At 36.7% G+C, this 17,148-nt stretch overlaps 2 protein-coding genes across 2 annotated transcripts; one reads left to right on the top strand and one right to left on the bottom strand.

Moving 5' to 3' along the window:
* Nucleotides 1-5,109: 5,109 nt before the first annotated feature.
* On the bottom strand, nt 5,110-7,301 carry GCK72_012231 (uncharacterized protein; the record flags this gene model as incomplete). The annotated part of the gene is made up of 4 exons (XM_053728942.1): nt 5,110-5,458; nt 5,515-5,989; nt 6,822-6,983; nt 7,130-7,301. 4 exons carry the CDS (start codon nt 7,299-7,301, stop codon nt 5,110-5,112), a joined length of 1,158 nt encoding a protein of 385 aa, XP_053583714.1.
* GCK72_012232 (uncharacterized protein) lies at nt 5,559-5,993 on the top strand (the record flags this gene model as incomplete). The annotated part of the gene is made up of 1 exon (XM_053728943.1): nt 5,559-5,993. The coding sequence occupies one exon, from the start codon at nt 5,559-5,561 to the stop codon at nt 5,991-5,993; it is 435 nt and encodes a 144-aa protein (XP_053583715.1).
* Nucleotides 7,302-17,148: the final 9,847 nt, after the last annotated feature.

Genomic DNA, 17,148 nt, shown 5'->3' with positions numbered 1-17,148 from the left:
AACGCACTATTCGACGCGTTATCAGCAGAATCTGAACTATGGACTAAATTCTTCCAACATTCCGGACTTTTCTCATTGTACATATAACCTTTCGGAGCACATTGATCATTCAAATCATTGCTTAAACTGGAATTTTGTTGTTGCCCAGTGGTTGATGTGCACTGATTACTATTGGAATCAGATCCCGAATTAGTTTGATAACTATTCGATTGTCTGTTCGGAGTGTATCTGTTGAATCTGGAGGACTGTTGTGGTACGAATGCATTGTTCTGTGTAGAACCTGTGCGTTGCAAGTTATGAGAATATTGATCCGACTGCCCTCGGTTCATTCTCATTTCATTTTTCGCTGCTTTCCTTTTCCCACTTCTCCATTCTTCATCAAACATTGTTGCTTCTACTCGGCACAACTCATATTGCTCCTCAACAGGACAATTTCTCAGCTGTGAGCACAGAATTTGAAGCAAAACTTCAAAAACAGTGTGCTCTCTCATTTCATCAAGCAACTTTGTCGTTTTCATTGAAGAAATTTGGTATTCAGGCACTCCTTTGTAACCAATGCGAACAACTTCGTCCATAATGAGACAAAAGTCTTGAACAGTTTGCTCTTTGTGCAATTTCAACGCTTGAAATTTGCTTTTCGCCCGGCGCGACTCTTCTGGTTCCGACTGACTCAACCGACGTTTGATAGCATCGAGAATACGCGAAACCGAATTTTTATCCGACTCCGGTAACCCTTTATACACTGCCAACGCGTTTCCAGACAGGAATCTCGTTTCAAGAAAGTTTTTCTGAGCCTCAATATCAAAGAATCTGTACTTCATGTAGAATGCCCTCTCAAAAGTTTCCGCATTAACAGAATTTTTTCCTGCAGAGAATACTGGAGGGTCTGGCAGAGCTTGTGCCATTCTCCATTGAGCATTCATGTTTGACATTTCATGTTCATTATGAACAATAATGTTTCTTTGAGCATTTTGTTCAACGATCCTTTGATTCCAATTTCTACCAGAATCAAGCGATTCTTGCAGAGGAATTGTATCAATGATTTCGGATGTCTCTGCATTATAGTAACGCGTACTTTCTTTTTGCTCCCCCGTTTGCTGGTTACACTCACCGAAACGAGTCGCCGAATTTGCACTATGAGCCGAATGCTTCACTTTCAACTCTTCCGACATCTTCTTTACTTTTTCCTCTTCGGCGAGAAGCTTATGTTGTAACATCACGATTTGTTGTTTTGCTTGGAAGTATTCTTCTTTTGATCGGTCCGATTGCTCCCGTGCTTTCTGCAATAATTCTTTGTGTGTACTTAGCTCATTTCCCAGCTGCTCTATTTTTCCGAACAGCTCATTCAATGATTCTTCATTATGAATTTCATTTGCTTCTAGCAAACTCACCAGCTTCCATTTTTCGTCATTTCCTTGACTCGATTGCCCAGACACCACACATGTTGTTGTTGGCTCTTCGATTGACGTCGGCGGCTGCTGTTGACTTTTTCTTTCCAATTCTTCCTGCAATGACAAAACAGTTTCATTCAGTTTGACATTCATCTTTTCCCAGAATTCACTTTCTTTCTTTTTCCCACGGAATTGTTCTTCTACTTCAAGAACTTTCCCAATGAGTGGGGACAACAATACTCTGCACTGTTTCGTGCTGAATTTTGTCTGGTTTTTTATGTCAATGCAGGTTTCATTGATAACTTTTTCAATTTCCGCTAATCTCACCTCCTGGAATCGTTTCTCCTCGTCTCCTTCCTCCATTGGTTCGTCTGCCAACAATTCGTTTTCCCGACGAATCCTTTCTTCCTCAGCCAATCGATTCGCCTCTTCTTCAGCCCTTCTCGTCGCTTCGTCTTCGTCGATGTCCGCCATCTTCTCGCAATGATAGAGTTTACCCTGGAAATTATACTTGATTATTCAATTTCGCAAGGCTATATTGACGAAAAAGAAGTAAATTCACGATGAAATGACGATTATTTCGAAGAAATGAAACAGCTTCTCCGAAGAATTCACACACAGTTATTCTCTGCGAACAATTTGAATTTTCCGACAAGAAAATACTTGAATTTTAGAATTTCGCAATGTTTTTGCCAAATTCTAATTCAAATATTAGCCTTTTCGAAAAATTTTACTGTTTCAGCACGAAATTTTCACCGAAAATTAATTTCCGACGAAAAAATCAATAATTTTCCCGGAAAATCGACGTTTCCGTTGAAAATTATGTGCCGAAATCAGTAAAACTGACAAAAATTGAGTGTGCTTCCGGGTTCACGTGTAGCAACACTTAATTTTGTAACAAGAGGCAGAGAAAACTGAATGTGCTTCCGGGTTCACGTGTAGCACACACAATTTCCAACAAGAGACAAATAAAAACTGACTGTGCTTCCGGGTTCACGTGTAGCAACAGACAATTCTTATACTAGAGGCAACGAAAACTGATTTTTGCTTTCCGGGTCCACGTGTAAGCAAAAAACAGAGTTCTTGTCACTTCGCTAGCCTTTCTTTCCGGGTCCACGTGTAAGAAAAACCAACGAAATGAACAATTCTCGTCTTCCGAAGAAGATTTCGGTAACGAGAGGTCAAACAACGGCGTTCGGCCCCCAAGTCAGAAAGTTAGACGTGACAACGGTGTCACGCTAGCTTCTGGTAAACAGACAATGAGCGCAAAGACAATAAAATCAATAAAACACAAGTTTTTTAGATAGTTACGAATTTATTCTAGTAACAATCAATCGATTATCTTCTCGATAATCGATTACAAAAGAGCGAGAAAGTAATAATGAGTCTAACAGCTACCCTAAGCTAGAAAGACAAACAAAAGCTAATTAAAACAATAGAAAAAAAGGTGACAAAAACCACCCAAAAAGTATAAACGGGCGAAACTTGACTGAAACGGGTAAAAATCACCTAACTCTAGGTGACCCCAAGCTCAAGAATGATTACAATTCTCCTTTTCCCTTCACTTTTACATGTTCGCGCCGGAGAATAGATACAATGCGCTAGAGCGCAACTGCATCGAGCCCGCGAGTTATGAAGGCAAGTCTGAAACTTGAGATGACTTTATGGACTTTTTAGAGATAAAAACCGGTAGAAACCGGACAAAATGAATTGTGTAGACTTTCAGTTTCAAAATCTCTTTTTTTGGTTAAATTCTTTTCTTCCTCATTCTGTGTGTCAGTTTCTAAACTATTTCTGTCACTTTTCAGTTCAACAGAGTAATACTGATGATCCAGAGAAGAAGATTGATACGAAAGACGGAAATTTGTTTTTATTTTGGCTTTCTCTGTTTCTCGATTGTCTTATCTGATAGCAAATGGGTTTCATATTATAAACACGAAAATACGCATATAAAAATTTAGCTGAAAGAAGTGTGATTGAGAATAACACCGTTTTCATGAATGCTAGGAGTGATAGTCTAAAAACTACGGATTGAGAAGTTTCCAAACAAATAAACGCTAAACAAAAACTTTTTTTAAAAGAAACAATAACACTTTTAAAACTAGTACATTTTTCTAATTTTGGAATAACTTGTTTAAGACTCAAATTGAAACAAAGAAACGAAGTTTTTATAAGATTTCTACCCAAATTAAACTCTCTAATTGAATTACTTTATAAAATTTTATAATTGATTTGTTAACAAAGAAACATGAGATCCTTAAGAAAATTACATTTTCAATACGGTAAAACAATTCAACCTTTATTGACAATCAATAATATCAGGACTTCAAACCAGTCAACTAATACAATAAAAAAAATTTTGTTTCAATATAGTATGTTTTTGGAAATGAATTGATTAGTTTTCGATAATTTAGTTTTGGATAATTCGAAAACACATCGAAATTCTTTTTTAGTATTTTGTTATTTTCTCTTAAATGAGGCAAATTTGAGCTATCATTCCTTTGATAACACTGGGAAATGAAAAATGTAGATATTAACGAAAATTAAAGAAATATCGTTGTAACCATTAATTTTCTCAAAATATTTATTTGTTTTTTATTCGGAGACTGGGAGACCGCGCACCGTAAAATTTTGAATGTCAAAAATGCGAACTTTGCTTTGCCGGTTTCGTTTGACAAAGATCTTAAATAGTGCATACCACCGCCCCAATTAAAACTAATTCTTGGTTTTTACAAGCCCTGTAGATTAAACAAAGAATTTCGTTTTTGAAGTTGGTCACTTTTTTGTACGAGTATTCTCTAGAAAGTTACTGTCAATCAGTGTTCCACTGCACATCGCACGACAACAAGAGCAATCACATTGCCCAAGTCTCTAGGTAGAACCCGTATAAAAATGTCAACAATAAAATTCAAAATCTCGGTTTCATGTAAATGTTATTAAAAAATTGAAAATACAGAACAATTGGTAAAAGTGTTGCTCATTGTAAATGTTTATTGTCGGAAAGGAGCGGAATCGTTTTTGAACTGATGAAAACGATTTTATGAATGTTTTGAGACAGGAAAATAAATGAATAATTCATCAACTGCTTTTATAGTTGAAACAAAAATACAAAAATCAAGATCCTGGTCTCATCGATGATGTTTTGAATAGTTGAAAACGGTTTCATGAATGTTTTGAAACAGGAAAATTAATAAATAATTCATTAAATCATTTTTTGTTTCACAAATAAATAAATAATCAAAAAATTTTTAATGATAAATTCAAAAACTAGCCTCCAAAATGTTTCTTCACTGCCGGTGGCTGAAAATGTAGTTCTTGATTAGATTCCTATAAAATACCAAATTTCGACTGGTATTCCTCATAAAAGTGTAAAATAAATATTTTTTGAAACAGTGATTTTGGTATTGTTAAGTTGTCGCTATTGATAAACGGATTACTAAAAAAAAGTAAATTTTCAGAACTTTTTTTAAATTCTATGTTTTTAATGTAAAAATTCTGAAAACTCTTATGAAATAATTTCCCTCCACCTTTTCCAAGAATATCACATTTCTAAAACAGTTTTTTATTAGAAATTTTCAAGATTTATTTGTACAGTTAAGAAAATAAGTTCACTTTTTAATACAATAGATTAATTATATAGAGAAGAAGCACAGATTAAAAAAAAAGAAAATATTCGTATCACACTATCTCCGTAAATCCATTCCAAATCCAACCAAATCTAATGCTTTTGAATATTTGGTGCTTGACTTGGCACGTACATCATGGACAACTTGCGTTCGGCTCCCTCCAAACACACAGTTCTCACAAGAGCTCCAGTGACGGTGTATGGGTCACAGTTGGATGATGGACGACGGTCCTCGAAGTATCCGTAGCCGTCGTCATCGGTGGAGCGTGGGATACGGATGGACGAGGCGCGGGAGGCGACTCCATAGGAGAACTTGTCGATGGAGGCGGTCTCGTGGAGTCCGGTCAAACGACGCTCGTTGTCTTTTCCACCATGTGGATCGTAGTAGGCGATGTGTTGTGGGTGGACAAGGGAGAGCTTGTTGATGGCCGACATGATCTCGCTGAAAAAAATTGGGTTGGTTGAAATATAAAATGAGTGATAAGTGCTGAAACTCACTCAATTCCTCCTGGATTTCTCATCTTATCGGTGGAGAAGTTGGTATGGCAACCAGCTCCATTCCAGTCTCCCTTGATCGGCTTACAATCGAACGAGGCGATCACTCCGAACTCCTCGGCGACACGTTGAAGCAAGTAGCGGGCCACCCACAATTGGTCTCCCATCTGGATTCCCTCGCATGGTCCGACTTGGAACTCCCACTGTCCTGGCATCACCTCGGCGTTGGTTCCGGAGATTTGGATGCCGGCGTAAAGGCAAGCGCGGTAATGGGCTTCGACGATGTCGCGACCGTATACCTTGTTGGCTCCGACACCGCAGTAGTATGGCCCTTGTGGTCCTGGGAATCCGTTCTTTGGCCATCCGAATGGATGTCCGTCAATGTCGAGAAGAGTGTACTCTTGTTCCATACCGAACCATGGGTGCTGGTCGGCAGCCTTCTCCATGACTTCCTTGCATCGTTGACGGAAGTTGGTGGCTGAAATCAAAAAAATTTTAAACGTTTTCCATGAAACTGTCCCCCTTTGTCCACAATTTCTTCTTATCATACCCCATTTCCCCCTCACCCCACTGTACATAGTACACCGTTTAAAACCGTCTTCTCCACTATTGACCTTGGCGATTATAGCCTTCAGAAAAATGAGAGAAGAAGAGCAAACGGTGGTCCGATTAGACGGGCGGGCAGTGAGGGGGGGATGAGCACGCGGTGAGGGGGAAAAGAAGAAAAGTGTATAGTTTAAACTGGAAATTTTGGAGTTGGAGTTTGGAACCAGAACCAATGCACAAAATCGGTAATTCTACGGCTAGTTATGAGATCGACTTCACCTAAAACAGATCCCTAACACTTAACACTTAAAAATAGTCCCCTTAAAACTTAAAAATAGTCCCCTTAAAACTTAAAAATAGTGCCTTTCAGACTTAAAAATAGACCTTTAAAGTTCAAAAGTTGAACCAAACTTAAAACTTAAAACTTAAAAACCGGTTTGAAAAATTGTTTGTCTTGGTGTCCAAAATGTTTTCAAAATCTTCCAAAGGCGCCCCAGACAAGTCAGGTCAAACATTTTTCCTTAATTAGACACGCGCCAATTAAAACAAAAAAAACCGGTCCTTACAAAAAATGACGTTCTCTACATAAACAATAAACAAGCGAATTGGCATTGACCACTTTGATATCAACCACCACCTGACTCTCGTTTCTCTAATCTCTCTTATCTCTAATCAAAAAGAGAAAATAGTTTTCTCCGATTCACGTGTCTTTCTCGAAGCCGAAAAATTTACGGGGCTCACAGAACATTTACGAAAAAACGTACCGGTCGGCTTCTTCTTGTTATCGTAGGTCTCGCACATGACCAACTTGTTCTTTCCCTGCCGGAATGGGTCTGGGTAGATGGCCACCGGCTTCAGGTAGACATCGGAGTCGGCACCCTCGGCTTGGCCGGTGGAGGAACCGTCGAAGTTCCAGATTGGGAGCTCTGGAAGGAATATAGATGAGAAAAGGGTTTATAGGTGAGGCTTAGCCTAAGCCTAAGGTCTGGTAGATGAGCCTGGGCTCAACTAGTCAAGCCTAGGCTTAACTGGTCGAGCCTAGACCACCGCTAGCTTCTCAGACTCGACTTACTCTCTGGATCAGTTGGCTCGAAATCGAAAGTTCTGGTCTTGGCACGAATATTCTCTCCGGATCCATCAATCCAGATGTACAAGGCCTGGTACATGCCCTTCTGGTCCAAGTTCAAAAACTTTTGAAGGACCGCCTTGTCGGTGGCGAATTGACTACGAAGTGATTGAGCCATTCCTGTAAGTTAAGAGCACTTTGAGAAAATTCATGGCTGGAATCAACGGAATTCGTACGCGACATAATGCCTGTGGAAGAGAATATGATAGGGGACGATTGGTTGGAGGACACGAATGACCCGATTCGATATTTATAGTGACAAAAAGGAGCTTTAGATAGTGTGAGTGTGTTGGGAAAGAGAGAGAATGGGAGTGAATGGGGGGAAGAGTACTTTGATAAGAAGAGAACAAGGGAGACGAGGTAGTGTACAACAAATGAAAGTTCTTTGAGACTAGATGCCAGATAGGCTCCGCCCTTTTTGTGTGTCACGTGGTTTTTGGATACGTAGATTAGATTTATGGCTATTTCAATGACATTGTTGCCCTAAAGATTAGATAATCAAAAATGGGGGGGGGGGGGGGTATGTCAACGAAAAGCGGTGATCGGTGATGATGATAATGAGATGATAATGAGATAATGTATGCATACGTGCATTTGATCATTGGACCTGCATTGTTTGGTCTTGGGACCCCCTGGCAGGGGTACAGAAGACTAGAGACCAAAGTGCGTTGTGTGCAGATTGGTCAGATCAGATAAGGAAATTTTTATTGTTTCAAGGTGTTCAGATAGGGAGAGGGGTGGTTGTAAGGAAGATGGTATAGTCATTCATTCGAAATTTTAAATTTGTGACAAATGGTCATTTAGAAATGGATTTGGAGTGTTTTCAGTGGCGCAATGTTTCCATTTTTTCTATTTCAAAAGGTTATGACAAAAAATGAAGAAAATCGAGAAATATTTTCTAGAATCGATTTTTCTAGGGCGATCTATAAAAAATTCTACGTACCCATCATTTCTCGTTTTAAAAAGTCTCGAAAAATTATATTTTTGAAACAGAATCAGGATTTTTCAAATAAGGTTATAAAAAAATTGACGTTAGGAATCTTGGTCTGTAAGTCTGTCGGTGAGTCCGAATATCTGTCTGTGTTTCCGGATGTCCGAATAAGCAGATCTCAAGATATCATGTGTCTAGGTGTGTGAGTCTGTCTATGTTTAAGTCTGTCGGTGTGTCCCAGTGTCCCAGTGTCAGGATGTCCGCCTATGTGTCTGTCGGTGTGTCCGAGTGTCCGGATGTCCGCTATACACAAAAATAACATGAATAGTTAGCAACGCCATTTGAGGAAGAAATAATTTTTTAATTTCGTTAAAACAGAAATGATGAATTTGAAACTGAATTTTTGTTTTAAAAATTAAAATTCTAGGGAAATAGTGGAAATTTCTGATTCACTAGGATAATAAAGTTTCCGAGATTGTATGAAAAAAAGTTGCCGAAAAATTATGATTCTTAGGGAACAGTTTTTTTTTTGAAATTATATCTAACAACTACTATGAGCATAGATCGAAACGTGTCTCTGTGACAGGGAAAAAGTCGCCCCATTCCCCCCTATTACACCGTGGTGCACTTTGTGCATTCGTCCTCTCCGAGCCCCAGCACCTCTCACCACGGAATAGAGAAAAGTGTAATAAAGAAGGGGAAGGGTCATCTAGACGCATGCTATCGTGGCGATTTTTTTCACGTGACTTCTTATCTTTTGAAAAGAAATTGGAAAGGGGGAACGTATAAGAGGGGGGAAGGGGGTCGATAAAAATTTGGACATTGAACCTTTAGAGAAAAAACTATTTTATGGTTTTGTTTTCTCAAAATGTTATTCTTCTAAAAACGAAAGAGAAGAGGAAAACAATGTTTCTTACTAGACTCTCTGATCATCACGCTTTTATATGATTGAAAAAAGTGGGAGGCGTCGGTTCAGCTCCGCCCACTTTTTTTTCTGTTAGGGAGAGGGGGGGGGGAGGAGGGAGGGCGATCTTTCGGTTAGTTTCAATGACACACAAACACAAGGAGTGAGAATAGAGGAAAAAGAGATTGATTTTTGTTGTGGGATCATTTTTCAAAATGAAAGTGGGGAACTTTTCAAAGAAAAAGTGGGGAAAGGAAAAGTTTTTACGGTTTCAAACAGTCGAATTGAAGTTTTCGAAATAAATTTCAAAGATTCGTCATCTGGTGGTGTGAGTGGAGATAAAAGTGAAAATAATCGGATTTTTTTAATTTTCTGTTTCAGATTTGGTGTTTCCATTTTCTGACATGTATTAACTGATAGTTCAGGAGTAGGAGGTCTCTCATTAAAAAAAACATTGGTTTTTAGCATACTTGCAACGGGCCGGGCCGTGACGAGAATTTCCAAGGCCCGGCCCGGCCCGAAGGCCCGGCCCGGCCCGAAGGCCCGGCTGAAAAGTTTGAACTGAAATTTTGAACGAAAATTTGAATTTTTTTGAATTTTTTCCCAAAAATGTCGAATTTTTGATTATACTTCAGAATTCAATCAAAAGATAGTTATGCATCAAAAATTGAAATTTTTAATGTAAAATTTCAAAAAATTTGGTAAAAAATAGGTACCTTTTTATTGAAGCCTTCGGGCCTTGCCGGGCCGGGCCGGGCCGTAAATTTGCAAGTATGGTTTTTAGTGAAATAACTTCACGTCGGGAGTTAAAAAAATTTTCTAGTGTTTCAGACTTGTTTCTTTAAGTTACATAACTTTTATTAACTAATTAATCGAATAATATTTATTATTTTAAGCACAAAGTTAATTTAGCTCAATGTTTACGGAATATTTAGATCTGTGGGGACCGGTACTTGCCGGTTTAGAAATTTCTGTCGGTTCTGAGCGAGTTTTCAGTAAAAAATTTCAAAAATCAAATTTTTAGAGTGTTTTTCACAAAAAAGACAATTTTTGACTGTTTTTTTAGAGTTGGACCAACAACTGAATGGACCCCCCAAATTTTAAGATTTCAAAGTTTTTTCAAAACCTACATTTTCAGTCCAAAAACGTTAAAAACAGACTTGTCACGGGCCGGGCCGGGCCAAAATCAGGAAAAATCTCGGCCCGGCCCGGCCCGGCCCGCTCGGCCCGTTTTGAAACATTTTTTCAAAACATTTTGAGTTTTTGAAGTTTTTTTGGGAAATTTTTGGAAATTTTTTGAAATTTTTTGAAAAAAGTATAGTTTTCGAATAAACATTTAAAATTGAATTAAAATGTGAATATGTAGGATAATTGAAGCATTTTTACTCTATTTTTTCGAAAAATTTCAAAAAAAAATTGGTAAAAATGGGTACCCATTTTTGAATCCGGGCCGACCGGGCCGGGCCGGGCCAAGAGAAATTTCGGCCCGGCCCGGCCCGGTCAAGAAAAATCTCGGCCCGGCCCGATTTTTGACAAGTCTGGTTAAAAATCGAATTTTACTGTTTTTTTTTCGAGTTAAATACATACAACGCAAGCAATGTTTTTTCGAAAAATATTGGAATTTTTTTTATGAGTCGGAAACAGCAAAACTTTTCATGAGCCCAGTCCAAATTTAGCAATTCTCAACAAGTGACTCAAAAAAGTTTTTCTCAAGGTCGCCACGTTGTCAAAAATTGACTAATATCTCCGATTTCAATAGAGTTTGGGGATGAAATCAGGAGCTTCATTTTTGTAGTTGACAACTTTTCTGCTGGTTGTATCTCCAGAGAGTTGGCATACCAATTGTTCCCACTAGCGGTTTCTAAAAAAAAAGATTCTAAAACAGCAATTTTTTAATTGCAGTGTAGGGATTTTTTCACAGAAACTATTACATGCAGTGATAATATCCTTGCCAAAGACAGACCAGAGAGATTTTTACTGTTCCATATATTTTGTATGAAAGTTCAATTGATTATCATTATCATTAGGTACCATTAGTATCAATAGAAATGAAAATATTAAATTATTTTTAAATATTGCTGTTCCCCTTTAAATAATGAATGAAAACTCATTAGAAGCCATTATCGATAGCCAAAAAGCTTTGAAACCTTCAAATACTGACTACAATTTGATAACTTTGCTCTTAAAATCAAGAAAAACACAAGTTGTTACTGTTTCAAACATTTCGGATCAATGTCTCAAGTACCAGTCTTTTAATTTACCGATATCGGCGTTATCTTGCTCATAAATAGAAAAAAAACTGTTTTGGTTAGTTATGAAAATCTTACTTTTCTTGAAAAATTAGTTTGGGCCCGTTTTTGCAACACACTTAATCTGATAAATCACTACCTAAAACAGGGTTGGAAAATTCCGGGCCGGGCCGGACTGAGGAAAATCTTTCAGTTGGCCCTGTGCGGAATTTCACAACCCTGACCTAAAACGTTGGTTTCTATTCTTTTCTGATATGTGAAGTTAACGTAGTCCGCTATCACCGAGATCAGAACTAAATTTTCTCATTACGATATCATCGAAAAACCGAAAAAAATTGAAATCTTTTCAACTGTTTCAATAAGTTTTCTTGTGAGTTCTGATAAACTTAGACACTGATTTCATTGTTGATTAACAAAGAAAAATATGTTCCCCGGTTTCAAGATGCAATTATCAATGTGAACAACTTTCCCCAGTTAGTTTTGAGAAATTTGCCGTCAATATAAAAATTAGAGTTTTCTCATGTTTTTATTACTTTCAGAAGTATATATTCTGCAGTTTCAAGAACGGTTTTTTTGTTGAAATATCGCTCATAGGACACTAGGCATCCTGAAAGTGTTCTACTACCTCACAACCAACTAAACCCACCAAAACTCAAATCAAATTGTCTCGACCGTCCGTTTTCCACCTCTTCCTTATCTAATCGCCACTTCCCATCAATCTCTGTCACATTCACATTGAAACCACACTTTTCTTTTTCTACATTTTGATCTCAACACAGAGATCAAAAATCTCTGTCAAGACTTTGCCCTCTTCTGTTATTTCCGACAAAGAAAAGTTTCAGATAGAAAGAGATATCGTCCGATTTCATTTCTATTCCATTACGCTCTCTGTCGATTCAATCCATTAGAACGAAACACACAATCAAATAAGAAAATAGAGAAACTGAGAAACAAAAAAAACATATTTCCACCTCTCTTACCATTCGTATCAATCTATTTTCTTTGTTTCTCTGCGCCGCCGATCGTTAGTCTTCATATTGAAGAGTTACATGGAACATTGAACAAAAAGAAACATTGAAGACTAGAAAGATTAGCAAAAACAGTAAGAAAACGGTCTAAGAATCAGAAGTAAACTGAAATGAGAAGAGGAGAAAAGCAGGAGGGAGGGGAAAGCATAAAAATAAACAATTTACTCAAAGCGTCAAATGCCATTGTTTTAAACAATTTTTATTACAAAATCTCAGTGGAACGTTATTGAGGCAAGTTGAAAATGGAAGTTTTGCAACAGAAATTATTCAAAAGGACTGTTTCCAAAAGTTCATTTGTCATGTTTCTCCTGGAAGAAGGAATGGGTTCGAGGTTGTGTCAGCTTCACTAAAACTTAACTCATGATCGGTGCCTGTAATACATTCTTTTTAGTTTTGGAATTTTTAAGTCCTTCGATGACTTATCCAGCTGAAAAAAAGTATGAAGTTCCTCTTTCTGAAAATCTCCCAGTGAGCTGTTAGGTAACGTTCTAACTCAACGCTCATAAACGGATGAAAAACATAATTGAAATTCTACCAGGATCAAAATATGGCAATGAAACAGAAAAGGTTCTTACCGTTTCAACAAGTTTTCATAAGTTCAACGAATACCAATTTTCCAGTGAGTTTCAATTTTCAGAATGAAACTGATTTTCGGTTAATACTGCTTCTGCTAGCTTATAGAAGTTCGACGTATACCGAATTTTCAGTGGTATTAGAATAAAACTTTTTTCCACTAAACTTTTTTTCTGTCTGACCAATAAATACATGTTTACTAAATATGTTTGATTACCTAATGAGGTGGAAATGCAAAAAACTGAAATTCAAAGTCTAAAATTGAGAGAAAACAAGGAATTAGGACGATTGAAATAAGAAATAAATGTATGTTTGTTGGAGTGAATGTGTGTTGATGTACTAACGAGTATGTGTCTTCCTGTTATTGACATCTTAATAGAGTGGAGTAGACAAAAAATGGAGAATTGGAAGGAATAATAAAAGGAGCAACCTGGTCTTAAAGAACTGGAAACAAGAGAAATTATGAAAATTTGATATTACACTGATACCCATAATGCAATGTGAAGTTCTTTTCGAAACTGAAATAATGGTTTTTACAATAAACTTTTGTTTTTCAAGAAGTCTTTAATTGTATTGCTGCCAACTAGTCAGGAACAATCATTACTAGATATGCACTAATCTTCAATTTCAAAAGTGTTTGAAGCTGAAAAAAAAAGTTGTTTTCATTACTAGTTTTTTTTATTACTGATTCCCTCAAAAAAAAATAATTGATCCATTTCTACAGTATCTGATCTCTGAAAATTGTATCCATGTTCGAAAAAATCCTTTACGACTTGTGTTGTGAACTTTTCAAATTGATGGGGAAGAATTAAATGAAGTATGAAACTAGAGAATTTTGAAAAACTGAAAATAGATTTGGAGCGGAAAACCTTGAACTCGCAGAAGTATGAAACTAGAGAATATTGAAGAAGTGGAAATAGAGTTCGAGCGGAATACCCTGGACTCACAGTAAATTGCATGAAATCAAAACAGTAAGATTATTTTTGTTCGGGGTGCCCGCCTCTCGAACCAGTCTCACGAATACTTGCACTTTTAAAACATTAGATAAACGTGGGTACCACGAAACAGAATGTTAATATAAAACAGAATGTTAAATTAGACTTCAAAGAGCAACTAATTGAAAGTAATTAGCATTATTGGATTACGACTGATGCTCGAGGGCCTTCTAAGAACAATACATTTATTTAGCGGTTTCTTGCGGTACTTTTCGGTTACGGCATTGTGATGAAGTTATGAAAAGTGTAGATACATAAATATTCAATAACAATCCCAGAAAGATAGTCTGATATTTCTGATAAAGGTAAAACGAAATGATATCAGATATTTGTTTTTTAAACAAGGAGACAGTCTGCTTTTCGTTTCACCATGTTTATTTTCCAATCAGCGGGGGGGGGGGGGGGGGGGGGATATCCCTTTAGTGATAGTTGCTTTATCACTTTAACACAATTCCCTAACAAAAAACACAAATAGGTATCTTACGAAGCCGCAAAATATATGTATTGCTCTTTGAAGGTCCTCGAACATCAGTCCTAATCCAGCTGTACAAATTACTTTCAATTACGCGCTCTTTGTAGTTTAATTTTATTATTCTTCTGTTTTGTGGTGCTCACATTTACCTAATGATTTGAAAGTGCGATTATTATGTTCGTTGTAATATTTTCCTGCTTACAAAAATCAGCTTGTTTTGGTACATATGTTATCACGGGCTGTTTTTAATACTTTCTAATTATAAGCGATCAGACTGAGGATTGTTCTGCTCGGCACACTGAACAAAAATAAGTCTACTGTGTTGATTTCATACAATTCACTGTGAGCTTCAAAGTTTTTTGATTTTCTTTACTGTTTTTCATTATTCTCTAGTTTCATACTTCATTCAATTCTCCCCTTATCAATCTGAATATTCACAACAAAAGTCGTAAAAGCACGTGTCCCTTTCTCAATGATAACAAAAAAGTTTCCGAGTTGACTGCGACGAAATAATCATCTTCAGAAACATCTTATCACAAAAAAGTTTTTCTCTTCTCTCTCCCCATTTTCCGTTATTTCTTCCCTGTAACTTCTTGTGTCAGACTACAAAATGTTGCCCTCCGTCACCTCGAACCAATCAAAAAGAAATGGCGCAACGAGGGGAAACAGACTGGGATCAACGGCCACAAAGTGCCTCTTCTTCTTTTTCTTTTGATGAAAAATCAGTCAATGACCTTCGAAAACGAAACAAAAGTTCTTCTTCTTGTCAGGAGAGCCACATGTCATATACATAGTGTGCATTTGGAGGGAAGTGGATAAAAATTCCGGAGAATCTGAATTAATTTAAAAGTATGGATTATTAGTTTTGTGGATCTTAATCAGTTCTAATAAAGAAATTCAGGAAAAAGCATCAGAGATTGTGGATTGATAGCAATTTTGAAGGTCTGTTGGAACAGCGATATTCCGTATCAAGTTCAGAAGCCACGCAGATTTTTCCAAATTTGAACCGTTTCAGATATTTGTATTATAGTCAGAGAAATTATGAAAAGATGTTACCTCATATGCGGTTTGAACGACAAAAAAGTTAAGGCCAGGAGCTAAAATAGGGATGGAAATTTCTAAAACTAATTATTGTGATTTTTCAATCATTTCCTGTTTCATGTATGCCTTTTCGGTGTGAATGGCTTCTAATACAAGTATACGTAGTATATGCTGAAAATTTCTACTAAATTTTCTTCTGTTTAAATAGTTACGTTTCTGCTGAGAAACTTCTCTAGAATTAGTGAGAATTCCATGACCGTGTTCTAACTATTATATTAAATCAGAATTTCCAATTGATCTCTGTCATACTCTTACATCGGAAGCACACTTCTTTTTTCTACATTTTGATCCCAACACAAAAATCTCCGTCAAGACGTTGCCCTCTTCTGTTATTTCCGACAAAGAAAAGTTTCAGATAGAGAGAGAGAGAGAGATATCGTCTGATTTCTTTTCTATTCCATTTTCGTTCTGTCGATAAAATCCATTAGAACGGGTGACACAATCTGATAAGACAATAGAGAAACAGAGAAAACAAAAAAAAACAAATTTCCATCTCTTTTATCATTCATATCAATCTATTCTCTTTGCTTCTCTGTGTCGCCTATATTTTTCCTTCCAATTGAAAATGAGAGAAAAATTGAACAGAAAGAAAAGTTGAAGACTAAAAGATTAGGAAAAACAGTAAGAAAATGGTATAGGAATCAGAAGTAAACTGAAATGAGAAGAAAAGAAGAGCTGAAGGATAGCAAAGGAGGGGAAAGTATAAAAATAAACAATTTACTCAAAGCGTCAAATGCCATTGTTTTAAACAAATTCAATTACTAACTCCAGCTATACAAGTAGAACGAACTTGAGGCAAGATTAAAATGGGAGTTTTGGAACAGAAAGTCTTGAAAACGTACTGTTCCCAAAAATTCATTTGTGCGGTTTTTCTTGGAATAAAGGATGGACGAAATTGATTTTTATGTCGTGCTCTACTAAAATTTCACTTTTCCAGTTCTGGAGTTTGAAAATTCGACCAGAATTAAAATATTTCAATGAAAGAGATAAGGTTCTTACCGTTTCAACAAGTTTTCAAATGTTCAACGGATACAAATTTTCCAGTGAAAGTTTCAAACGTTTTCAAACAAAATGTTCAGTCGATGAATTGGTGATTTTATCTGATTACCTAGTGAAGCGGAATTACAAAAAACTGAAATTCAAAGTCTAAAATTGGTAGAAAACAAGGAATCAGGACGACTGAAATGAAACATGTGAAAATAAGTGTATGTTTGTTGGAGTGAATGTGTATTGATGTACCAATGAGTATCTGTTATTGACATCTTAATAGAGTAGAGTAGACAAAACAAAGAAAAATGTGGAAAGAAGAACAGAAAATAAGTAATCGAGGAGTCAGGGAGATCAGACACTTTGGGGCAACGAGGACCTCAGTAGGAATAGGAAAAATTTTGATTGATGAGAAAAAATTACAGTGATATCTATAATGATTTTTAAAAAGTGTTTGAAACTTTAGAAAATGCTCTTTATTACTGATTCACTCAAAACATAATAAGATCCGTTTCTACTGTATCTGATATTTATGATTTTCCTCGTGGTTAATGATCCTACCTTCTATAATTTCGTTTTACCGATGTTTCTTTTTCAAGAGTTTATTACAGTCTCACTCCTGTGATTGTTATTGGTGATTCACCTATGCTCTCTAGCACAATGCCGTTACAGAAAACACAAATACATACCGCAAGAAACCGCAAGATAAATGCATTGCTCTTAGA

This window comes from Caenorhabditis remanei, chromosome IV, assembly GCF_010183535.1.
Source record: "Caenorhabditis remanei strain PX506 chromosome IV, whole genome shotgun sequence".
Classification (NCBI taxonomy): domain Eukaryota; kingdom Metazoa; phylum Nematoda; class Chromadorea; order Rhabditida; family Rhabditidae; genus Caenorhabditis; species Caenorhabditis remanei.
The sequence above is the reverse complement of the archived record's forward strand: the minus strand, read 5'-3'. Positions and strand labels throughout refer to the sequence as shown.